At 34.4% G+C, this 26,654-nt stretch overlaps 1 protein-coding gene across 1 annotated transcript in view; it reads right to left on the reverse strand.

The window, feature by feature from the left end:
- The window catches only part of CCDC102B (coiled-coil domain containing 102B), a 125,904-nt gene extending 101,811 nt beyond the window's left edge, over nucleotides 1-24,093 (reverse strand). The window contains exons 1-3 of the mRNA XM_036395903.1: nucleotides 23,665-24,093; nucleotides 21,620-21,828; nucleotides 16,949-17,057 (exon numbers count right to left, since the gene is read on the reverse strand). Of these exons, the coding sequence (XP_036251796.1) occupies nucleotides 16,949-17,057; nucleotides 21,620-21,828; nucleotides 23,665-24,093 (747 nt within the window). The remainder of the gene's footprint in view (nucleotides 1-16,948; nucleotides 17,058-21,619; nucleotides 21,829-23,664) is intronic.
- Nucleotides 24,094-26,654: the final 2,561 nt, after the last annotated feature.

The following is a 26,654-nucleotide window of genomic DNA, read 5'->3' on the forward strand; positions in this document are numbered from 1 at the left end:
TTCTAAGCCTGAAATTTCACATTTTCACAGTGTTGACACTAATCAATACAAATTCATTTTTGTCAGACATCAAATAGAGAGAAATCACAAAACCATCCAAGATTGAATTTCATCAAAAAATTAAGCAGAGGATGACTATCACACGAAGATCTGATATCAAAGATAAATTTATTTACCTATGTCTGTAAAATTTTAATTCATTGCAGCCAAGATATAACTGTGATAAATTTACATATTTAACAGTCCTGATTTCAGCTGGGATAGGAGTTAATTTTCTTCCTAGTAGCTGGTACAGTGCTATGTTCTGAATTTAGTATGGGAATAATGTTGATAACAGAGGGAAATTTTCATTGTTGCTGAGCAGTGCTTACACTAAGTCAAGGCATTTTCAGCTTCCTATACTGCCCTGTGAGCAAGGAGGCTCAGGCTGCACAAGAAGCTGGGAGTGGACAGCTAACCCAGAGCAGCCACAGGGATATTCCATTCTATATTATGCTCTTGTGTGAAACTCCAAATTCTGATTTATAAAGAAAAGGGAAAGCTTAAGAAAAAATTTGCAACGTGTGAAAAAACCTTCAGATCTTTAATTTTCCCTTAAAATGTCAATATTTTCTCTCTATAAAATATCTGTACAGACTTGCACTGAATTTTACTTTTTAATAGGAAGACCAGAATAATGGTGGAAGCATAGAATGAGGTCAAGGTAGTGTCAATGAAGTGGATAATTGCAAAGGTGAATGGTGGAAATGAAGTACAGAGTACTGACCTTTTGAAACTGGATAATTACATCTTAGAGCTAACCTACACCATTTCATGAATAACATGAAAGGCAGAACCCTGAAAAAAACAGACACAGAAAAAGGAACTCCACCTTGTACAGTTCATTAGAAGGAAAATCTTAATGCTCTTGTTTAGTTTAAGGCAATATAACAGTGGTTGAGGTTCCAAAAGTTTTATTGAAACAAGATTTTTCTCCTTCCCCTTAGTTAAGAAAATATAGAGTAGGATGAAGGGCAACAATTAAGGTGCAATGAATGCAAAAAGAAAGATGATGAAGATGAAATCTAGCAGTCAACACAATTTCAGACAGTAAACAGAAGAAATTCCATGAACCCTTCTTTTTTGTTTTTTTTTGTGCAAAGATTTGTTAGCTTTCTATAAAGCTTGGAAAAGGTCAAAAAATGTATTTAGAGAACTATGATCTTCAGCTTTTTAAAAGAAGCTTTTAAAATAGAGTTGGACAGAACACAAGCATTATGTTAAAAAAAAACCTGTAGTTTTGATCTGATCTGATTTGACAATGATGTCAGAAATAAAAAACTGCCAATCTAACCAGAAATTCTCCCTGTAAAATTTTTATTCTACAAAACTGTAATTTTCTTTACCAAAAGCACATTCTATGAAAGATAATCTGCATATCTCAAATAAAAACTGATTTGACTGAGAATAGAAGAGTTTTATTTTTTCTTTTTTAAATTTCCAATCTGAATCTTACACAACCACAGAAAATCATTAGCTTCTAGTGCTATCTGTCTTTATACTCAGAGCCTACAGGCAAGCTGAATGAGGCCTACAGACTTGTGACCCAGAGAAGGAAGAACTCCTGTTTAAAATAGTAACCTCGGGCAGCCTCACTCAAGTGCAAATGTAAAATATCTGCTTCAGTCTGTGCAGATCAAAAATCAGAATTTAAAATCAATATGCTTTTTTTTTCTTTAAATGACAATGCAGGGCTTTTTTTCATGTTGCAAAGCAAGATAAATGAACACAGATTTTCAGGATTCTTGATATCCTCATTTTATTGTGCATGGAGAAAATTTCCATTCATCTATGCTACAAATTATTCTACAGAATTTAAGCAAGAGGTATATTACACAGAAAATTCAATAACCCATGGGTTGATTATGAATTAAGGACTGTGACACCCTCCTAATAAAGAAAACCTATTGAAATAACCATAAATCTTCATAAAGCCACAAGTGAATTTGATTCTTACAGATTTCTTCCCTGTAGTTATTCAGAAAACTCAGCACGAGAAGCAAATTTTTCTTTTCTGTAACTCAGACAGGAATACTGTCTCTCAAAAAATGTCATATCCAACAGTCTTTTTAGAGCCGAGAACTCAAAAATTGTGCACTTTTACCAACCATCTTTTAAATTATTGTACATTGATAAGAAATGCAAGGACAGAGAATCTGCCCTTTTCCAGTGGTAATTTATGAGATGTCATCAACTTCAAAGTATGGAATGTGCTTCAGCTGCTAGATGGAATGCAAACATGCATCCTTAAATATGGCATCTAGGTAGATTGGATCAAATGAGTTGAAAGCAAGCTCTGCTTAAAGATCAAGCAAACATCAAGCAAAAGCATCACATTCCTTCATTGAATTCATTGTGAAACGTCATTACAATTTGTAACATAGTTGTACAGGGTCAGAAGATATTTTATCAGTGGTTTAAAAGAAATGGTATCAAGTGCTTAAAGAGAGTCTCTCAGCACAACTGGGAGAAAAAACTTCTGGGTTGCAGGATCAAGAAAAAACTCATAGAGCCAGAAGCATCATCGAAGAGTTACACAAGAGAAGAAAATAGTTATGCTGATGAATCTGGTTATCTTAAATCACTTCCAGTTTTAGTTCAGCTGTATCTACAGAACTTGAAGATACACCATGGTTCCACTCCACTTCTCACTTCTCTTTGAGAAAGGTGTAAGAGGAAGATGGATTTCACGTAGCAAGACAATTATGTGCAACTGGATAGAAAACAATTCCAAGAATCTTTGCTACTTGCAAAATAACCCCTATTTTGTTGGGGTAAAGGGAAGGAAGTCTGTTTTTTTCGTTTTTAAAAATGATTATCTATTTTTTTTTAATTTTATTTTGAGATTTCTACTCCTAGAAGTCTGTAAGAACATGAGGAAAACTGCCAAAGTTCCTAAGGTCTTAAAGAAAACTCATCAGGTTTCCTGCTTCCAAGATCAGGACTGCTGTATGCAGGTGTGATGTTTGCTGGCAAGCAAAATTATTACTAAGCATGCGTGACAATGGGCAGTTTTGCAATGATTATTTCCAGTATGTCTGGCATTTTCTAGAATTCTTTTCTTTTTTTCACCTGAAACGTGCAATCAAAGACTACTAGAATCCATAGCACTCTTTCCACAGGAAAAGGAAGACAAATGTTTGCTACCATTTTATTTGACAAATGCTTCAATGCAGTAAAAAAATTTTACTCTGTTTTTTTTCCTATTGTATGCAAGTCTGCCAAGAACACCATTAAGTCCATCAGCAACTATACTGAAAGCTTGATAAATGTTATTGTGCCTGACAATATCTTGAGACACCAAGCCCTGCAAGAAATGGAACTTTTTAATGAATGCTTGTATTCATAACAATGCCTAGCACCAGCAGATTTAGTAATCAAATGTTTCTTCCTCCTGGTTCTACTCAAATGCTTAAGTCTGCTGCAAGCTGATATCATTGCACTATGCTGACATTAAATGGAAAGTTGCTGATTTACCAGTATTTTTTTTCCTCTCCCCTTGTCTGCACACAGAGAAAACTCTTTTGTGCGTATGACTAGTTTAAAAGAAGTGATTTATGCAGGAATAGAAGTTGTCCATAGATATATAAAAAGGTTTAAGCATGAAAATTCACAACAATCAGAAATAATATATGAAGAGAGACATAAATATAAGTTCAAGAATAGGAACATGGTCAGGTGGAGAAAATTACCTTTGAACTTACAGATCTTTCTTTCTATCTGAATCTGGCACTGCTTTCATCAGTTTCTTGTAAGTTCAATTTCATCTAGACTGTGTATTATGCTAAAATTAACACTGCCTCTCCAAGAGAATCTACTATTTGTTCAAGGAAAACAAATTTTCTATCAATGTCTACCATAGAAAATTATCCATAATGCCTATCTAAAATTCTACTTTGACCTATTATTTGTAAATAATTGAATACTACTGAGGAACTACCTTTACCTACCTAAACATTTGAGATCAGTAACACATCATGCACTTATTTCTACTTTAAAATTATGAAGAGTTTCTGCATTTTGATCTCATTTTAAACAAGAAATATTTACATTTTTCGTGTGGAAAAACTAAACAAGATGACTAAACAAATACTGGAAGTTTCTTTCAGTATCACGGAATGGATAAGGTAGGAAAGACCCTGGTGGGCCATCTGGGCCAGCATCCCTGTTCAAGCAGGGTATGCTAACCTTCCTCATTGTAATCTTCATAAGAAGATTGAGACTAGAGGAATGTCCAAACAATCAGTGTCTACCAAGAGGTACAGTGCTGCTTATTTAGTCAACATTTTCATATGTCAAAAACAATTTGAAAATTATATCGGAAAAAATTTAAAACTAGAATGGACTGTTATAATGAAGATATAAAAACACATGCTATAAATAAAGAATCTGATATTTATAACATGTAAGGACAATTTTGTCAAGTAGACATTCTTGCAGGCTTGCCAGAAAAACATGAATATTTGCATGAGTATTTAAAGCAAAGAAGAGTGTGATTATTTTTTCTGATACATTTTGTGCTGTTCTATTCTCAGTGTTCTACTGATATATAAACCAAATGTTAAACCATTTGTAGGCTGTCTTGGAAACTAAGGGACTTTCACCCATTGTTTAAAAAACAAGAAAATACAAAAATGCTGTTTATTTTTTTTAAAGTCAGGTGATATATTAAATGCATCCACGTGTCCTGACCAGCCAAATCACTAATGCACATGAAAAATGAGCCATATACTTTATTATTATCTTGCAGAGCTGAATTAAAAAATCTGTAGTTCAAAATGCAAACCTCCATACATATACCCTATCATACCAGTCCATACAAATACCTGTTAGTTTTGTTATGAGTAAAGAGTGTTTCAGCTGAGAGAAACACAGGAAAAAAAAGATTTCTTCATTTTTCACTGGAAAATGTACACTTGATGTACTTGATGAGAAGTAATGCATCTTCTATATGCAAATTTAATATGTGAAAACAGTAAAAATAATAAAAACTAAACATCAATATCGTCATCTACCTTTCAAATTACAACAGAGTATAAGCCTCATCTCAGTGTTTATTATAGATGCAGCTTTGTCTCACATTTTCTAATATGAATATATCAATATTTTACCACCATTTCTGATTGAGAAGCCCTCATATTGTCCAAAAGGGAGCAGGGCATATATTTGCCTACCTCAAAATAAAATATTTGAGTAAGAACCATTCCTCAATTTTGCCAATTATATTGATATTGACTGAATTTCTGAGTAGCCTAGGTAAAATCCCTGTGAGTACATTGTGCAGGTTGAAGTTGAAAGTGCTCTGGCTTAAGTCTTGTCCTGACTTTCCAAGCATCCTCTCAGAGATCATTGAGGAGCTCATGGGAACCCTCTCAGATATTTGTGGTTATCTGCTGCTGCTGCATCAGGAACCATTTAAGTAACTGTCCCTTCACCACCGGAATCCTGTTTGATGCATCTTAGACAGAAAAAATGCCCCTGCAAGAAAAATGAAACCTAGATTTCTAATTAGGTAAAAAGATATGTAATCTGTAATCTGCTCCTCCAGCATTTTGAAAAATTTGCCATAATAAATAGTGCCTGTTTATTCTTTTTGTCTTTAGCCGGTTTAAGATTATCTCTCAGTTGCAAATATCCTATCTATCAAGATACTGGGAATTTTCCAGAATTTCTCTGAAATTCTCCTCTCTTCCATCGTAAGATGAATGCAGTGAGAGCTATTTACTTACTGAAAAAAGAAAAATCCAATTAAATTACCAATAATAAATTGTCCATCAAATCATTCTTCCTTTAAAACTTTTACTGTTCAGTAACAAATACTCATATTCTCTTATTTTTAATATAGCCAAGCCATAGATAATTTCATGTAGACCTTATACCTCTATTATAATATGGGCAACAGTGGAAGGACTTTATTTTCCATCTGTCTGGGACTAAGACCCTCACCTCTAGCTCACACCACAAAGACCCTCAGCACAGACCCCTTGGGTGCCCTGAACACCCCAATTTAGTCCCATTCCAACAGCACCTCTATGCATTCTCTTTTGCTTAAATCTAAGAGAAACTTCCGTCTCTGTCTAGGGCAAAGAACCTCACCTCCAGAATTTCTGTCAGCATCACTCACAACTTCTCCTGCTCTGTATTTCTCATTTTAGCTGCTGTTCAGCTATATTCCCCTCCTACTTCTATGGCTTGCTGTATTTCAAAAGTAATGCTCATTGTATAACATGTACCAACATCTATATCAAATATAACTTAGCTGCACAAAAAAGGTGCTTCAATAGCTTACTTCAGTAATTTGACTCTACAAAATTACCAAATGTTCTCTTTCGTTATGGTCTTTCAGACTATCCAGTATCAGTTTTTTATTTGGGCTCCTTTCTAGCCTACTTCATACTAACCACTTCCAAAAGTTTTCTCAGTTTCTGGAATTGCCTATAAGTCAAACACTTTTCACTCTTTCCTGTACAAATCTGATGAGAGCAGTTTTCAGAGTAATTCCTGACTGCAGAAACAAAAGTTGAATAATTGGTTCCAACATAATTCAATTACTATTTACTCATAACTTTAATGTTAGGCATCCTTTAAGTAGCATGTGACTTGAAGGCTATTTTTTGTTTTAATAATGAAAAAACCAGTCATATTCAAGTGGTTTCTGTACTACCCATAATTAGAAACAGAGAATAAATCTAAAGTAATTTGAATGCACTGGGCATCTTTTTGCAGCATACCTTCTACTGCAGGCTCTTCAATTATCTTGTTGTGGTTGTTGTTGTTGTGTTTAGCAAAATATTGGTGCTTAGATAATCATGACCTTACATAAAAATTGCATGTACAAGATGCTGTTTGCTGTATTCCTAAATGAAAATGATATTTGAGATGGGATCAACACGACTAAATTCTCAAACTATTTTTCCTTTTTTGACTAGAGATGAACATAGTAATTAGAGTTCTAACCAAGATTAATCTATACAAACATTATACAGTGGTTTAGGTGAGTTTAAAATGTTCTCTGATCTCATTCAAGGAAATAATTCACATTTCAGCTAATCCCTTGGAGAATACTGCTTGAAATTTATAAGGGACACATGCCAACCAAAACTCTCAAAACTTGACAAGCCATCACTCACGTGGAGAGTGAGAATTCCAATGTACAAACAAGTATTTCCTTTTGCTACTATGCACAGTGAGGTCAAATTTCTATTCCAGGGAATAAACAAGCATCCCATATTAAGTAATAATCAATTGATCCAATACCTGCAGCTCAAGTCAATTAAAAAAACAAAAGTAAAATAATAAAAACACACTTTAATATTTATGTTTCACTAAGAAACAAGGTAAAACTTGAGCTCTTGACATTTACAATGAAGGGCTAGATTTGTTTACTTTACAAGCAGTAGCCTGCTTTTCTCATAGTTGATTGGATTATGATAAAACACAGAAGGGGTGGCAGTGGTAATAGAATAAACAAACTATGTTAAAAATTCTAAGTAAATGGCAAAGATTGTTTTAGGCATAGGATTACATTAATATTTTTCTGAATGTAATTTGAAATCTCAGAGGTAGAGGTTTTGGGAATTCTTAATCAAAAAATTTGAAGCAAAGCAGGAACCTTCACCCCTTAATTTTCCTCACTGACATCTTAGTTTCATGAGAGGGAGAGGAGGGTGGAATGATTCCTTACTCTGTGCTAAAAAGCTCAATTCCAGACATTCTGGTTTATATTTTAAAGGAAAGTAAAATAGGCCCCTGATGAGAATCTTGGTGGGTTTTTTGTTCTGTTTTTTTTAAATAACACCTGAAATTTTTTATTAAACTTTGCTTAATTCTCTTTTCATCCAAGTATTGCTGAAGATTGAAGTTTCCTGTTTTAAGATTTTTTTAATCTGCATTTAGCTTACTTCTGTTACTAGTGTTCTTATCAGGGGGAGGGGACCATGGATGTATGTGGATTTTTGGCTGTTTTTCCTAGTCAAACCTAATACAACAAGCTTCTTCCTAAAATAAGGAACACAGACTAAGCCCTGGGAGACCTGAGACTGACTAATGCAAAACCTCTTTTTAACAGCAAGATAAAAAATAGATTTGTATGCCTGTGAGTAGAACTACATGTACATACCTAACGGAATCAAAAATGAGCTCCTTCTATGGAAAGAAATGACCAGACAAATTAAATTTTCATTCTTAACTTTCCAAGCAATAACAATTTATATATCATTTACAGAAAATAATTTTTATATTTGGTATTTTTAAAAATAAAAATGATTTTATATTTTATTTATAAAATAAACAGCCTAGAAATTTAATTGCAATCCAGATTATAAAAGCTTGCCTTCTTTTACTTCAAATAGTTATCTATTGCTGTGTGTTTATGTAGTTATTAGTAGTAATTAATTTAGGAACTAGAATATGCCATAAGTCATTCTAATAAGTACTGTAAAAGGAAAATGACAACCCTTCCTCAAAAAATACAGGGATTGGTCATAAGAAGATGAATGCATACACGTAGAAAATCATCTGGAAAAAAAGAGTAAATAGTGCAATGGGTAATATATTTGTTTATTTGTTTGTTTGTGAAGTTTTATTTGCTGTACAGAAGGTCAATAACTCTTTTGCTTACAACAAATTTCTTAGCCAACTTTCCATCCTCACTTTATATTGTTGAATTGAGAAAAATGTATAGCTAAATAAGGAACTGTAAGGAAACAGAAAAATCAATAATGGTCAGCATAATTAGGAAGCATTCAAAACAAGTTCAAATTCTCCTCAGTCTCAAGAAGTTCCTAAACTGTGTGGGTATTACATGTTGCAGATCAGAACACTGTTCAACTCAATTTTAATTGGTAATACAATACTATCAAATTAATAATATTAAAGATATAATAGGAATGTTAATTCATATATTGGAAAATAAGATACTAACTAAACTTACAGTACATTTTTTAATGCAACTGGTAATGAATCATAACAAAAACCATCAAAATGACAGCAACAGTCAAAGTCTCTACATTTAACTTAGGGACTACACAAGTTCCCTTATCTTACAGATGAGAACTGTTGACTTTTCAGATTAATGGTCAGGGGATGCTGGGAATAGGATGTTTTCTGTAACTGTAGGTCTCTACAAATAAATACATGTCAGACTACTAGAATACTAAATAGTGTGAAACCACACTAGAATTTGCAATCATTACTTTCCTGTAGGAAAAGCATCCATACCAACATATTTAATTAAAATTTGCAAGTCTGATTTGACATAATGTGAAAAATTCACGAAAATCAAAATGGCATCAAGGTTCTTTGATGAGTACAAGATATTATACCAATGTTAATTAAAGCACAGATAAATTGCACTATAATACAACAGATTCCAAAAGTTGCCATGTTCTGATGCAGCAAGCTTTTTCCTTAAACATTAACAACATATGCTAAAAAGGACAGATTAAACCAGTATTCAAGCTTGTTTTCTCTTCTGATCTGTAAGTTCAATAGGATTCAAGAAATAGAGGAAATTACTTGTTCAAGGAAATTTAAAAGTGTTGTGCTGCTTAGAGTTCAGATAAATATATCATAGGTCATTTCTCCATACAGCTCTCCTTTCAGAGTATGAACCTGAAATATACAGCTTTAGTTGTTTGATCTAGATAAGGCAATTACATAAAATAATTTCTGTAGAGCAGTGGTCTGGTGGAAAGTGCCTGTAGCAATGATTCTACTGCTTACAGAGTACATGTCTTCTGTTTTATCTGAGGCATACCCAAAATAGAACATCATACTGGTAATTTGAAGTTACAAGTGTTACAAGTGAAGAATCTTTTGTGACAATTCCTAATCACCTGTTACTACATAGTTTAGGAACTGATCAAAGTACATTGACACCAGCAGATTTCTCATTGACTTCAAGGTATCACTCATGCTGTTACTTGAAGAAATATGCAGTATTTCACCAGTGTCAAAGTTTTGCTTCAAAATGGAAGAAAATTATCTAAAGCTGTTTTTCCAGTCAAGCCTCCTCCCAAATTAGATTGTTAATTTTTAAGTGGCACATTGCTCCCTTTTTCCAGATAAGAATAAAAAAAAAGGAACTGAATCACTAACTGCAAAATGCTTCTATCTTTAATTAAATACCTTTAATGTCATAAATTTTCAACATTCTACCTGTTGTTACATTTAATTCTTCAGTGGTTTGTTACTGTTTTCAAGTAAATTCAGCCCAAGCTGATTTTATGTGGATGAATGACAAGTAAGACTAGCAGAAATATTTACTTTAACAACTAAATGAATGCTAAAATACAATACCAAAAGTTAAATTGAGGACAGTTAAACATATTTTAGAAATTAGATATTAAAAAGCTTTTTTTTTTTTTTAACTATACACTGCAAAGAATTCATTTCTGATATAGAGAGCCATATGGCGAACGGACCACATTAATACATGATTAAGAAGCAACTTTGTCATGATTTTGGGCCTTTCAATCTGAACTATGAAAAATTATTTTAATTAAAGATGCAATCATAGAATCATACAATGACCTGAATTGGAAGGAACCTCAAAGATCATCAGGATCCAACTCCCCTGCTCTGGGAAGGAGCACCTTGACTCATCCCAAAGACCAAGATTGCTTCATGTACACAAACACACAGATACACACACATCTATGAGTGTGTGCATTTGCACATTCCTCCCTTGTATTCCTCGTTTCACCACCAAGTTCTACTTTCTGCCAGTGGCAGAACAGGCTAAACAAACCTCCTCAAATGGTGCCATTTAGGCATGGTGCTCCTTTCACAGAAAATCTGTGTGCAGAAATATGTTTCAGCATGCACACGTTCCTTCTCAACATGCTTTCTCACAGAAATAACTTTTCATCTCTCACTTGTCCTTAAATAAAAAATAAACAATAAATAATTCTTGTCTTGCTTGGTGTTTTCAATGCAAATTGTGTAATGAAGACAGAGAAAATATTGGCAAGTATGACTCAATGGAGTTTAAATATCTTGTCAGAAGCCAGTATGAGCAAAAATGTCAATGAAACTAAAGGCTTATCCTGCACTTTCCAAATTAGATTTGTGGAAAAATAAACATCAAATGGAACCTTAATTTTACACAGTATGACAAATTATACTTTATGCTGGACACTAAGAACATTAAGTATGTCATTTCCAGAGATAAAACTAAATATGAACGGGGACCTGATATATGAAAAGAGTGTAAAGAATAGTTAACTCTTTGCAAGAATTGCTGCTGAAGCAACAATACAGAATTCTGTCCTTACTGTCTGACCACCTGTCATTTATTATAATTTACACAGGAACACTCAAAATTCTAGACCTAGTCTAAAAATAATGAGATTTTATTACAGGAAAATTAACTGCACCAAGATTCCAGTCTATGAAATAATTTGCATTCTCAAATAATTCAGATGTTGTTTACAGAAAATTGCCTAGTGATATTTTAAATCTCAGCCTTGAGGCTTCTGATATCAAACTTTATAAAAACTCCCTTAGCATGCTAAAATAGACTACTGTCTAGTCTCTATAAAAGCACTATAAAATTTTTTTGTACAGAATTGTTTTCCTATGATAGCCATGCAAAGTACTCAACATTTCTGGGCATCTTAGGTAAGAAATTAAACAGAGTAATTCACAGGAGCCAGTACAGCCATTCAGGTTTATGTCTGATAATTACTATTCTTTCTGCAGGATTCGAGGAACAGTCAGAAGGCATTTTTTGAGTCAGGTGAAGAGTATGTGGCAGAATGGATGATCTTACTATATGTATCTAAATTTTCTCTAAGATTATAAGAGTATCGCTTTTCTATTTCATAAATGTACTAAGTGAATGAAAAAAGCAATTTCAGGTAAACAGCTGTGTAGCACCTTCACACTATAAGGTAACTTCAGAATAAAGATTTCTGGAGAGGATAGAAATCATTCAGAGTCTTTACCAAGATCTACCTGTTTTCAACCTGAGCCTCCAAATAGGCCGTTGCACTTTAAAGAGCATTTAAATGTTTACAGTGATAGGAGAAGATGTGATTTATCCAGAAGCTTCACTTATATCAGTGGAGCTTCCTTCACCTGGGAACAACAAGTAGGAAAACATTCACAATCTCTTAAAGAAAGTAATGCTCCTAAGTAGCAATACATAGATTGTTGTAATATAGTGTAAAACATCTATATACTGAAAGAGAGAACAGAAAACATTTGTTTTAAAAAATGTTTAAAGGTGTTTTTTTTTGGCTCTATCACAAAATCAATAACTGGTGACTTACTTTCAATTGTAAACAAAAAAAAAAAAAAGAGGAAGAACAGAAATGTCTCTGCCAAATATACAAAATGTTCGTTTAGCTTGTGTTCCTTTTTATCTAGGTATACTTTTTTATCACTGATGTTCCAGGAGGATTTAACTACCAATTAGTGTATTTTTTACCTCATATCCGACAAAGAGGGATATGAATTTCCCCCATTAACTACCAAAGCACTAATTAATATAGAGGAAGAGTACATTCTGTACTTCAGCTAACTGAAAATTCTTTTAAACACAGACCTGCACTGCCTATAGTGGCATTTGTAAGTCTACAGTGCACACCAGTGGACTATAGTAGTACATGCATTTTTCCACTTTTTTCAGGATAGTTTTGTAAATATTCCATCTTATTTAACTCTTAAATGACCAGAAAAGCACATCATTCAGGATTTATAAGGATGGATATAAAATTTTGAGGAAGATTTGCAATGAGTATAAACAAGAATGTTGTATTGTACATAAGATAAAATGATCATTCTATAACCTAAAACTTCAACAGGCTTGCTGACTCCAATTCTGTGTTTACAAATCACAGCAACACACCAAGGATTTGCTTTGTTTTCCAGAGTCCACAGACCTAACTAATCAAACTCATACATAATTTTTGTGTTTCTCAGACTGATGGTTAATTGAGCTGAAAACTAAACTGTATCTGAAAAAATTGGATACTCCATTCCTGGGGACATTTCAACAAGCAAAATTATGGATGTAAAAATTTTCATGTTCTTCAGAGAACTTAAAGATTCCCTACTCTTTCCAACAAAGTTTACTTTAAACCCAAGTATATCTAATGTCAATACTCTTTATTTACTCAACAGCCTTTCAAACAATTTTTGCCTTTCTGTAGATACTCATGCAAATACAACAATTAGTGTAATTTTATACTGAGTAATTTCTTTCTTGTTTTTAAAATATCAAAGTGTTTTATATCTTTTAATGGATGAACAGAATTCTTAGAACAAAGAAATTATCAGTTACAACACCAAACGCAACTTTCTATTGTACCTGTTAAAATGGTCTAATTTACGACCCCAAACAAGTCAAGATCAATGCTAGTGTCACACAAAGCTGCCTATAATGCTCATGGTTACTACGATCATAGATTGTCACTTTGCTACTTTTTTTAATGAGCTCAATATACTGAAAACTTATTTGCAACTTCCAAATTGATGCTGAATGGATAATATGTTAAAACGACAATCATCAAGATCACCAAGGCTTTCCATATTTAGTTTATTCCAAGATGAGTAAATACTTGTCTTTTAATGAAAGTAACTAAAGAAAGTGATTAGTTACTGGGAGCGCTAATAATCAAGTCTTGACAGCTGTGAAGTTTCTAACATTCCCCAAAATCTCTCCAACTTCCAAAAGGCTAGAAGAGCTATCCACTCCTAAAAATGGTTTAATTTGCAGTGGCACTGTCACTTGCAAACCAAGCACTTTTTTTTCACATTCACAGTGGGACTGTTAGGCAATCTACCAAAGGAAATAGCAGATTAATTTAGTCAAGGACATGAAAATAATCCAGATGTAATGATTGAACTGCTTTTAATCTAGAAATTCCTTTGTGATTTAATATTGGAAATTTATCTTGGAATCAGATTCCATGCTTAGCCTAGTAGATGTCTGCACTTTGCTTTATTCCACTTTCAAATTTTTCACTGTCAAAATTCTTATCTGTTGTTCCAGCATCCATTTCTCAACAGTAATATATAGTGAGTAATATTCACATCTATGTTGTCAACATACAAGGTTTGGTTTATTTCAGTAGAGTTTCCACTTACAGAAACCCCCTCCACTGACATAAATAATTTCATTCAGATTAGTCAGATTCATCCAGATCAGTGTTTTTTTCTGCAATTTAAAAATGAGATTTATGTCATAAATGTCAGAAGCTGAAAAGAAAGCTTAAAATATTACCTCCTGTTAGTAATTAAAGCAATTGAGCATGTTCTCAAGAAAAAAACAGAAACACATATATGTAGACATGCAAATGCATAAATATTGTTCTCTATCTCCACTGAATTCTCAGAAAATTTTTACTTCCTGTTGTTCTATTCCTGATGACAGTGTCATAAAGCATTTCATGAAGATTAAATTTCTTAAGCAAAACTATTAACTAAACGTAGAGTTCCTCTGTTTGGCACAAATATTACAAGCTAAAATCCTACTTAATGAGCAAACAGAAAATAAAGAACTAAAATTTAAAGGAACTCAAATATGAAAGATAGATATTGGTTTGCTGCTGCGTTGCATATGCATCACCTATTAACTGGAACTTGAGATTTAATAGACTGCTAGCAATTCTTTCCAGAACGTGAAAGAAAACTAATTAAATTCCCTCCATTATTCAAAATTGGAGATATTAAATTCATAGGACAATTTAAATTCACCATCTATGTTTAGCTGTACAAGCATACATCTTGAGTTTTGTTGGACCAAAGAGTCCTCTATCCATTGTCCTGAAAGCTAAAACCTGAAAACTGCAATACAAATATTTTTTATTCTTCTAATCATGGACACAGATTGAAATGAACATGTATTTCCTAACACAAATTCAACACAACCAGGCAATGTTCTTAAATTACTCCTTCAATGTAAAAGTACATTGCTTTCTGGCGTCAGACCTCCGCCATGAGTGCCCTGCTGAGCCAAATCTGTCTCCTGGTGCATCTACCTGTTCTCCTGAGTATTAGGACAAAACTTGGTCGTACTCCAAGGCCTGACAGGTTGGGTTGACTCCTTTGTTTACCTATCAGAGTTGCCCCCCAAGGGAGCCTTCCCAGCAGTTCCCTGACTAAGGCAATATCCTGCTCTCCTTAGGTTCAGAGTCTGTACTCTGCTTCTTGCCTTTCTTCTTTTAGGGTGACTGACACTGCTATTTCAAAGCTACCACAGAGGAGGAAATTATTCATCATCTCATAACCAGCTAGTTTCCTTCATATTAGTCAACAGCAGATCCAGCTATTCATCACCACTTTTTAGCCTTCAGCAAGAATTTATTCCTGAAACCCCACTGAAATCTTTGTGATTGCACCAGCTATTCTAACTTTCTAGCAGCTGTAGTCACCCACGAGAACTGGGATTTACAACTCTGAGATCTGTGTTCTTTAAACACTTTTTTGTTTCCTAATTAGGTGGTCTGTAACAAACTCCTACCACAATGACACCCTCACTGGCCTGCCCTCTGATCCTAAATTCACAAGTCTGATTGTCCCCCATCCTTCTGGAGACCTCAAAAGAGCTGAGCTGCTTTTAGATCTGAGGGCAACTTCCATTCCCTCAGCCCTTCCTTGCCAGTGTTTCTAGAAGTCCTTCACAGTACTCCAGCTGCATGGACTTGGCACAGCATTTGAATCATTCCAACATTGTAGTTCTGTAACCACATACAGCTCTAATTCTCCCTGCTTGTTTCCTAGGATGTGTGCATTTTTTAATCAACATTTGAGGCGAGTGTCCCTTCACATTGTTTTATCATTCCTGAAGTCTTTCATGCTCCTATCAACCTATGCCCTATGTTTTCCAGCTGACCACCTCTTTATTTCACTGTGGTCTGTAATCTCTCATTGCTTCCTTTCCTAGTTCAGGTCCCCATGACCTCAACCCAGAGCTCTGTGATCATTCCCAATATGCTCCTAGCTGGTGCCCATCGGGATGAGTAGCAGCATAGCAGTCTATGGACTGGACAGACCTTGGCAATCTCTCTGCAATTTTCTGGATCCTAGCCCACAGCAAGCCACATAAACCTCCAAAAAGCAAGTGGGGAGCACAGGGGTTTCTATCCTCACAGGAGCAAGCCTCCTACTACTGCCACTTGCTGCTTCCTTCTGATGTTAATGCATGGTGTGTGTTAAGGCTGGCTCTGGTGCCTCACAAGTTATTGCTCTCTTCTCTTACTTCACTTTTGAACTGCAGATCTGGAAAAAGAGCAATCCTACAGTTGCTAGAGAACATACCTTTCCAGCCCTCCTACTGTGGGACTCAATTCACTGTGAAACTCACAGCCTCTGGCTGCCCCTCCCATGTGGTTCAGACTTTTTTATCTCTGGATCCCTATGAAGATCTTGTTAATCTCCTCTTTGCCTTCTCTAATCCTGCCCAGCCTTACTTCCTTGTCCAGGTTGATGGGGACAACACATTTTTTCAGGCAATTTCTACACCTCTACTGCTCTATTTCTCCAGCCTCTCAGGAAGGGTGGCAGGGCTTTCCTGAACATTCCCTTATCCCACATGGGCCCTTTCTCTCTGAACACAGGGCACACTGGACCCTGATCACACATTGCTGTACATTGGGACCACCAGCCTCACCACACATGGGAAGGGGCATGGAACCTGCCACCTCTGCCTGGTCCTTTCTGGAAGCCTGTGGAGCCATCCCGGTGCCACTCTCACAGCTCCCCAGCACCTGTGCTGCCGTGGCAGCATCCACTCACCCCCACCAGGTCCCTCCCACCTGGCTACACAGAATAATCATTGATAAATGGTGGATTTATCACATTCATAAACCCTGGATGCAATTTTACTCAGCTACAACACAGGAAATTGGAAGTCTAAATTTTCTTTCTAACTCCATGTGATAATAATTTACTACTAACATACCTGTTTCAGGATTTCCAGTTTGGTTTGTCTCAGTTCTTCATATTTCCATTTCCAACAAAATAATTCATTTTCCATCTTTTCCATTTCTTTCTCCAGAAATACATTCATTCTAAAAAAGTATTTTAAAATTTAGCATTGTATAATTTTGAGGCTGACAGAACAAAAATTACTTTGAATTTCCTTCTCATAGCTTGAGTCATGCTGCCTTTGTCAATGTTATATCTTGGCTTTTCTAGAAACTTTTATTATCATTGCATAATTAGTCCAAAATATTAATAAAAATAATAGTTAAAGAGAAAACAGAAATCCAGTAGTACAGTATTGAAACTTTAAATGAAATAAAATTTTGGGATAAACTGAAGAAAATTTTACTTCAGTTAGTGGTTCAGGCCACCTAATTTATCACAAGTTTCTTCACATTAGTGAAGATCCTCAAAGAAAACATATTACATCACTTGTATTTAGTACAAACAGCAGATTAAACACACAGGGGGAAATATACACTATAAAGACCAGAAACAAAGATGATTTATGTTAAGTGTAAAAAAAATAATATTAAAAGATGTATATTTCATGTTTTAAAAAATAATAGCTCCTGGAAGAAACTGCTAGAAGAATTTTAGGAAAATGTAATATTTAGTGTAGAAGTACTATGCCTGTACAATGTGAAAAATATGAAATAGTTGAAAAGAAAATTCTAATACTTGGCAATTAAAGAAACTGTTGTGTGCCACAGTAGTAATATTCTATTTTAATGGAGGCTAACATAATTTTTCCACATTTTTAACAAAGATGTTATTGCCAGGCTTACTAGAACTATATTTTGAGAATATTTGGTTTAAATATTCACATATTAAAGCAAAGTGTATTGGTGGAATTTGTCTGGGACATTTCTATGCAGCAGACTGCAGGCTTGCACAGAGATAACAAGAGTTGCCTCTGACTGGACTGACTCACGTCCTGGAAGCAATGTCAGCTACTCTAATGAAGCAATCCACTATAGTGAAATATCTCCTTCTCTCCTCTTTTATACCTAAACCTAATGCTCTTGAATCAGGGATCTCCTTTTTCTGCCTAGATTTAGTATATAGCACAGCTTATGTTAGCAAGGACCTAGAAATCCCATAACATTACAGTAAGAAAATAAACACCATTACTCACAAAGCAAAATGGAGCAATATGTATTTCATGCCTTTCAACTCAACCATTTTGCTTTCAAAGTGATGGGATATTTCATTGGAATGATATCATGACTTCATTGGGGAACTAAGAGTATTCTTAGTGGGACATTTAATACAGTGGAAAGTGAAAGCATGAAAGATGGCATTCTAATACTTTGAATAATTGCCTATTGACTGTATTGAATGCAGTAAAAGTCCTCAGAAATGGTCTATTCTGAAAAGTAAAACAGGAATGTACAGTATGTTTTGCTTATTTAGAAGACACTAGTTTTGTTTTGTGTTACAGTAATTAAGTGAGATCACTTCCCTCTGATACCACTAATTGAAAGAAATTATTCTGATTACATAAAGATTACTATTTAAATAAAGAAAACAAAGAGTGGAAGAAAGAATATAGCAGACATCAGAAGCAACTTACTAGAATCAAGTTCAGAGCATGTTTCATGGATCTTGTAAGGAGACATTTTAACTCATTATCTAATTAAATCACAGAATTACAGAAAATAGTTGAGGTTGAGAGTGACCCCAAGGAGGCCATCTGGTGCAAACCCCCTGCTCAAGCAGGGTTGCCTAGAACTGATTGCTCAGGACCATGTCCAGATGCCTTTTGAATCTCTCCAAGGACGCAGACTCAGCAACCTTCCTGGGAAACCAGTGCCAGTGTTCAGTGATCCTCGTAGGAAAAAAGAGGATTTTTTTGTTGCTTAGTCAGAGCCTTTTGTATCCATTGTCTGCATTACCCAGCCAGTCTTAAGAAGTTCTTCTTTGATATTATCAACTAGCAGTCAACTAGTTTGTGGGCTTTTGGTTTTAGAGGAAATAAACACTTTTAAGTTCAAACAGAACAAATTACTATCTTAAAACTAGAAGACAATTTAGATGAGAACACTGATCCAAAATTACAATCTTGATGACAAAAGATATCTATTTTAAGCAAATGATTATGCAAAATGCTGAGCCACTTATAAGGTTTGTAATTTCCATTCATGCTAATGGACCTCAAATGTGTAATTGATGTGAGCCATTAGTACCTAGTAGAGAATGTTGGTGTGTAATTTTACACTGCAAACCCAAGGCAAGATATTTTTTGAATGTCAAAACATAAATTTTCATCTCTTTACTTTTATTTCTTTTAGACCTTCTTTCCTTTTGTCCTTTGCAAAGCCTGATCTGTGTGCATAAGGTTATGTCAACATTACTGATGATAGCTCTAAGCAGAATGCAAAAAGCAGAAGTCTTCTCAGGGTGAAAAAGCAAAATACCTTACAGAGAGAGTTGGGAAACCAAGAAGGTTACTAGTTAGGTAACTTAGAGGGAAATTCAAACACTGGATTTGCATAAGCTAACTTGACTCTAGAAAAATGCAGTCAGAGTTCAGGGTGCTGCATATAAACAAGGGAACTGCTGAGAAGTCCTCTGCTGTATGAGTAAGATCATACTGACTGCTAAAGTAACCTCTGGCCTTAGGGTTCAAGCTGTCTATTATCTGTTTGCTTTTGATGCAACACAGCTGTGTGTTCTTGGCTCGAGTTCACTGAGAAAATTGCTAAGTTGTGAGAAAGAAGCTGTGAGAAAATACTTAAGCTAGAGCCACACAAGATAAGGGGAATAAAAATGCAAACGGGGTGAGATTGTTGAGATAGTCATTACTAGCAACTCCAGAATACAGGAGTAAAAATACTGACATGAGCAAGAACAAAACCTAAGAGAGAAAACTGGAAATCTGAAGTTGGAAATATGGCAAAATCAGCCAATTCTACAGAGTGGTGGAGACCAACCCTTTCTGAGCTAGCAGGTGACAGCCTGCTTAATACAGATTCATCAGCTATCTCAAGAGACTGGTGGCTATTAGAATACTTATCCTAGTAACATTATTCCTAGCTATTGACTGTCTGCATTGCCAAATATAGTTGCTTCATACTTAGAAGTTGCATATCTTCTGCTTGCATAACATCTCTGCAGGCAGGAAATGTTGCCCCCCTGGAGAAGGAGTTGTTGTACCAATCCCTGCTGTTATGTGCAATCACAGCTCGGTGAGCATTTTTGCTGCCTGAGGTTGGCACTGCCACATGTTGCATGTTATAAACGTGCCCTGGTTCTAACTGTGTGCCAGTAAATTTATTGTCTTATACTGCAGTATAAAATAAATGAATATGAAATTATTCATAAATGAAAAAAATGAAAAAGTAAACACATGAAAAAAGGAATAAATGAAAAAATCTGTCTTTGTGAAGTACAGCTAAAAATTGGTTAGAGAGGCATGTGAACAAACAGACAAACCAAAACATATTAAAGTTTTGCCTGAGAAGTGACTAAAAGTGAGTGGAAATATTATCCATTTTCTAAAAGAAAGTTATTATATATGTATGCATACTTCATTGCTGATGAAGTACCCAGGCCCCTAAATATTTCTACCCCAGGAAAATGGGTATGTGAGGCATCAGTCTCCTAACTCACACATATATTTGCTTTCACAGGCAAATGAAATACCTTTCAAGGAGAGAGAGCACAGCCATCTTCTGCTATATGATTCAACTAGAGAATTATTGTATGCTTTCTACAACTATTTAATTCATATAAAAAAGCACATTAAATATTAGTTAGGAATTGAAAGGATTTTTTACCTCAGACCTGTACTATGTACATGACAGTCATTAAATAAAAAGACAGGAAATGTGAAATAAACTGACAGGAAGGAAATTCTTCAGCACAGTTTACCATTGAATACTCTCTGAACTGAAAGTGTTGACTGTATTTGCAATACACAGGGCATTTTCTTCCTTTTAATTTTCTAATTAACTTCAACTGATTTTGAAATTACCATCCCCTGTAATTACAGCCTGAAGTCTGCTACTACATCATCATACATCACATGCTCCATGTTTCCTTGGAAAGTATTTCTGGTGAGATTCAATCTTTCTCAATTTGGATCATTTATGCAGCATAAAACTTCTTTTAGGCCACCAAAATATACATTTAGTATTTATGTCAGGCAAATTTGATATGCTACATAAGTGTACAATAAATCTGTAACTCCCTCTTTGTTACAGGCTTTTAACACAGACTTTGCTACAAGTGAAGAGGTTAACAGAATTTTGCTGGCTGATTCATATATTTTGAATTCAAAAACAGCCTTTGCCATTCTACAGTTGGACTCTTTCAAAGTCTGCTCGTAGAGTATATGAAAATTTGTTATTGTGCACAAAGCACTCCAATAACTGGTTATAACATACATTAAATATCACTGCATCAATACCAGATTACATATTTGTATGGGACACCTCTTATTTAAATGACAGAGAAGCCAAAGAAAACAACTGTTCACACTTTGCTGAATTGTTTCTCTAAATTCTTATTAAAGCCTTGCAAATAGCAATGAATAAAGTTTAGAAGATATGAGCACTAAATGCCAACATCACCATATCTATTTTAAAAACTGTCTTCAACCCCTCTATGAGAATTCCAAAAGTAGGATATATTTTGCACTTACTCTCTTTCCTTCTGTAGGATTTTCCTCATCTCAGCCAAATGCAAATTTAAGATTGATACATGTATTAAATCATTCTCTGTTGTCTTAGCTGTAGTACCCAAACATATTTCAGGTTCCTCCAAAAAGTTGCTGGGAAGTCCATTGGAGAAGAAATTGGGAGGCTTTGGGGTGATTGTTTTGTTGTCATTGCTTTGGTCTTTGTTTACATCCTGAGAAAACAAAAATATGACACCTGAGAAAAACATAAGTGAAGGAAAAAGTCTAACATAGCTCTAGCAGGGCCTACCAAGGCTCTTCTAGACATTTAAGGAATATAGGAGAAAAAAAGTAAATAGGTAACATCTTAGACAATTGGACTGTATATGGGTAGAAGGTGCAAAAATATCAGTATATTTAAATAACTGTAACTTTGTAATATCTCACAGCTTCTGTTATGAAAAGCTTCATATCCAAAATACTTCAAACATGTCTTTACAAAGGAAATATATTCAATTTCTCTTTTTTTGGCTATAACTCTGGTGAAGACAGAATCTTGGGACTAATAAAACTAGCAATGCAATTTATCCATACAAATAATTTACTGAGAAACTTTACATTAGGAACTCAAACTTTTTATGTAAAGTATGTTGAAGCAGGCTTACACAAGTTTTTTATAAGGAACAAAGTATATAGATATCTATTTTGAAGATACGTGTTTTGCATACAAAACACTAGAAAAACTAATATCAAAATTGGAAAAAAATTAAAAGTAAAATACACATTTTTGAGGAAGACTGAATGTCTCTTATAAACAAGTTTCCCTTAGAAATATATTTGCTTTACCATAGCTGAGGAAATTTGTTTAAAATCTAATCTCATTTTAGCAGTTTACTGACAATCCTCTTTCACATCACTATGTTGTTTTGAGTTTTTAGAATAATACCCAAAATTTACATCAGAAAATACTAGAAACCACTGAAAAATAAAAATGTTTCCCATTCACATATAAACTTTCATTTTTTAAGTAGAAAAAATTTTATACTAAGGAAAAATAGTTAAAGTATATTTTGTGGTATTTCCTTCTAATGGCACATTTGTCTGACTGAAAATATGAAAGGTGTTCTTTTTTGGCAAAATTTATTCTTGTTACTAACATTACCTTTTTTGTTTTATTTTTTCCCCAGATTTCACAGGAATATAATACTGTTAATATGCATTAGAGTGTAAAATTTCCAAAACAGAATACATACAGATCTAAGATCTTGGCAATTTCCCTTGAATCAAAGTAAAAACTTTCCTGCTTTCAAAAATGCAGGGAAAAACATTTTCCTTCAATGTGTGAAAAAAAAATTACCTATATCTACAAATACTGCCATCTATCAGAAAACAAGTAAAGATTTTTACATGGTGCTGTCTATGAAGACTATATAGTGCATTCCAAGGCACAGAATTAAAGGTAGTTAAACATGAACAAATACTTCAATTTTTGATGAATGTACCTGGATCTTTTGTGTAAAGCTAGGAGCTGTCAAAACAATGCTGATACTTGATTTTTTTATTCTATATAATGATTTAATTGTTTTCATTATCAAATAAAAAAAGTCTTGAACATTTGCAAAAGAATTGCCTACCTCTTCCCACACTTCTGAAGTTCAGAGAGAATTAAATGATTTTAGATTTTAGGTTCTTTAGAAGTCAAGAACCTAATATGCTTTTTTGGAGGGGAGAAAGAATGTAAGTATACAAAACATGATTAATTCAGACAAGAGAGGTAACCTGTTACCGTAAAACATGAGAGAGAATCAAAACAATATGGTAAATTATTGGATATAACAGTCTGCCTCTGTTCCTTAAGTGTCTAATGTAGTGTGGAAGGGTATGAATTGTTTTCTTTATTTTTCTGGATTAGAAATATTTAGATGGGTGGGTCTGGGGGCTGAAGGGTTTTGCTAGTGAATGGATCAGGCAGTATTTTGGTCAAAAATCTTGAAAAATCCCATTTCTACATAAAAATCCATACTTTATCACATCTTCATGAACCACAAAAAATATTTCCCATTCTTTACCTTCTTTGTGTCTTCTGCCCCAGTAATTTTGATGATTTTGGTTAGGTCTTTCGGAGGTTCTGGTTCCAGAAACATTAATAGGCTTTGGTCTTTTTTAATACAGGATATTTCTGAGCAATAGCATTCCGTTTTCCAAGCAGTTCCATTTTCTAAGTTTTCCTTCTCACTTACTAAATCCTGATTTATTTTTTTAAGCACACTTAGCTCTTTTATGACACTGTCTAGTTTGATTCTCAATTGTCTTGCTTCCTCTCGTGCCTTATTTCTTTCTCCTCTAACTTTGCTCCATTTCTCCCTCCAATTAGCAGTGCAATCTGACCACCAGCGCATGGTCTTCTCCATTTGGGCAGCTCTGGCTTTGACTTCCTCCAGTTCCTGAATTTTTACTGCTTCAAAAATTTCCCAATCACTGCTGTAACTTGTATGCATATGTGCATAATGAGGTGAATTTGGGTAGAAACTTTGGGATGGAAGATTTGAATGAAACAGATGGTCACCTGGTTGCCAACATCTATCTAATTTATCAGGTTGTGTTGGTTGGGTCCCAAAAACCTCTATCTCTTCCATTTGTTTCTGAATGGAGTCTAAATTAATGCTTTGATTCATCATCTAATTTCACTCCTAAAAAAGACAAAGACAGACAATAATTTAGCTTTTAATTAATTATAACGTATGAATAACCTTCAACAGTTGGGGTTTTTACTGTTCTAATAGAGAGTTAATGATGCTGCTCATGTTTTGGAAATGTGCTTTATCAACAAGAAATATCTATTCAAGTATATTTTCTTTAATACTTTTTGAGTACAGCATAAACAGACATATCTATTATTTGGCTAGGATTTGTTTGCAAAGGAAGAGTCATTAAATAATCATAGTGCTCTCAAAAATGTTTGAGCCAAAAGAAAACAGACAAAAGCTTTCTTCCTTCAAGAAAAGACTGAATTGAATCAATATATATTTTAAATATCTAGTAAGAGGAAGTTATTTGTCTAGAACTACAATCACAAATTACTTGCCTTCTTTCCCAAACTGTGGAACTTCATATTAGGCAAAACTTGCCTTATAATTTGCATACCTAAGAAAAAAAAATATTATCAAAACCCCTGTGACCTTTGGATTTCCTTTTTTCAAGATAAAAATCAAGTTTTTATAGGGGGCTTTATTTTGCTGTCTGCATTCCAGAAGATTTACACATAGTATATTCTTATATTATTCTTGAAAGTGTAGCACTATCCTTATTACTGTACTGTACCGCCTACCTGGCAGTGGTATGACTCAGCTAATAAATCCTGCTGCATTCTTTTTCATTATTTATCTTTTGATTATTTATTACTTATTTGGCCTAGAAGAAAAACAGTTTCTCAGAAATTGCTTCCCTACCCCAGTGCTGAGAAAATGCTGATGTGGACAGTCTGTAGAGACTAGCCACTTATATCTCCTTGGTTTTTTTCATCTTGGTTATGTAAATCACAGCAAGCAAACAAAAAATTCAGACAAATAAATGAACTTAAGAATCTTACTACTTCAATAGAAGACTAAGTTGTTAGAAGTTAAAAAGAAATTGCTTTTGTATTGTGATATCCATTTGTAAAAAAAATGTTTATATGTTACAGCAACTAGTGCTAACACCTGCATTTGAAATGCAGAAAGCCCATGTTGCTAACAAACCACTGAAGAGTAGATAGTTTTGGCAGTATGATTCAGTTATGTCTCATTTCAACTGAATAGAAGCTTTTGCATGTTTTGTTCCAGTTTTCCAGCTGTTTTCAACTTTTCCGTGATTATCAGGACATTTATTTGCCATTTGTTAGAAGCTTATGGAGAGCTGTTGTAGTGGAGTACAGATATGAGAGGAGGAAAAGGACAATGAAGGACTCCCAGTTCCCTTCATTATCACTGTCTGGTGTAGTACCATTGAGCCCCACAACAACACTACACAGATGCAGCAGAGCTGCTGCCAAAGCTTCATCAAGGTTGAGCCTTTCTTGTTTCTTGACCTATTTCCAGCAATTTAATTTGAATAAGCCTAATCCAAAATACAAATATATTGCCACCCAGAAACTTGTATGAGGCCCAGTCGAGCCAAAATAACTAAATATTAAACTCTTGCAGTCAGTTGTTAATTTAATTTCTGGGTCATAGTAATTCTTTTGTTTCCTAAAGCTTTAATCAAAAAAAACCCCAATCAAACAAAACCACAGTAAAATTTAAATACATAATAATATATAAAAAACATGTTACATAATGTAATAAATACATAATGAAATAGTTGAAACTTTTGGATTTTAAAAAAATACAATAAATTTTCTTACTTTTTTTGTGCCTGCCCCAAACTAGTATATATCTACAGAAACATTTATTGCATCTTTCATGATCAGTAGGTTTTTTCAGTGGATTTTGCTAGCTTCTTTGCATATTCATTAAAAGAAGAGGAACATGGGGAATGCAGTTTACAAATCTTAAAAGATGGAGAAATAAGAACGTTAATATTTTTCTTGGACTGAAAATTTGAAAGACCTGAGAATTATTTATGAATCAGAATAGCCTGTTGCTGATGTTTCATTACAGGTTTGAGGTGATGTTGTCATGTGACATTCAGTAAGGTTTCCAAAGCTGGAGAAATGTTTAAATCACAGATCACAGGATACTGAAAAGGAAACATTGTTCATGAATTCTTGCTTCCCTCCATTGTGATGGCTCAAGTGTTCTTGAGGCTGGGACACTGCCAGTCAGATCAAACTTACAGCTGTAACAATTGAAGTAGGCTTGTACAGTAAGCTGGTTGTCTTTTAGGCTTCTAATCATTTTATGGTAGGCTGAACTTTGCCTGCAGTTTTCAGCGTGGATAGATGATGCCAACTCTGTACCTAAAATTCAGAAAAATTAAGAATTAAAAGTAGTCATTCCTCCTCCAGAAAACAGAAGTGCTCTCTCACTCCAAAGTGGTAAAGAAACAGTGCTTTTATTTGTATTGATTTCCCTATCTCCTT

The sequence above is a fragment of the Molothrus ater genome, chromosome 1, assembly GCF_012460135.2.
Source record: "Molothrus ater isolate BHLD 08-10-18 breed brown headed cowbird chromosome 1, BPBGC_Mater_1.1, whole genome shotgun sequence".
Classification (NCBI taxonomy): Eukaryota; Metazoa; Chordata; class Aves; order Passeriformes; family Icteridae; genus Molothrus; species Molothrus ater.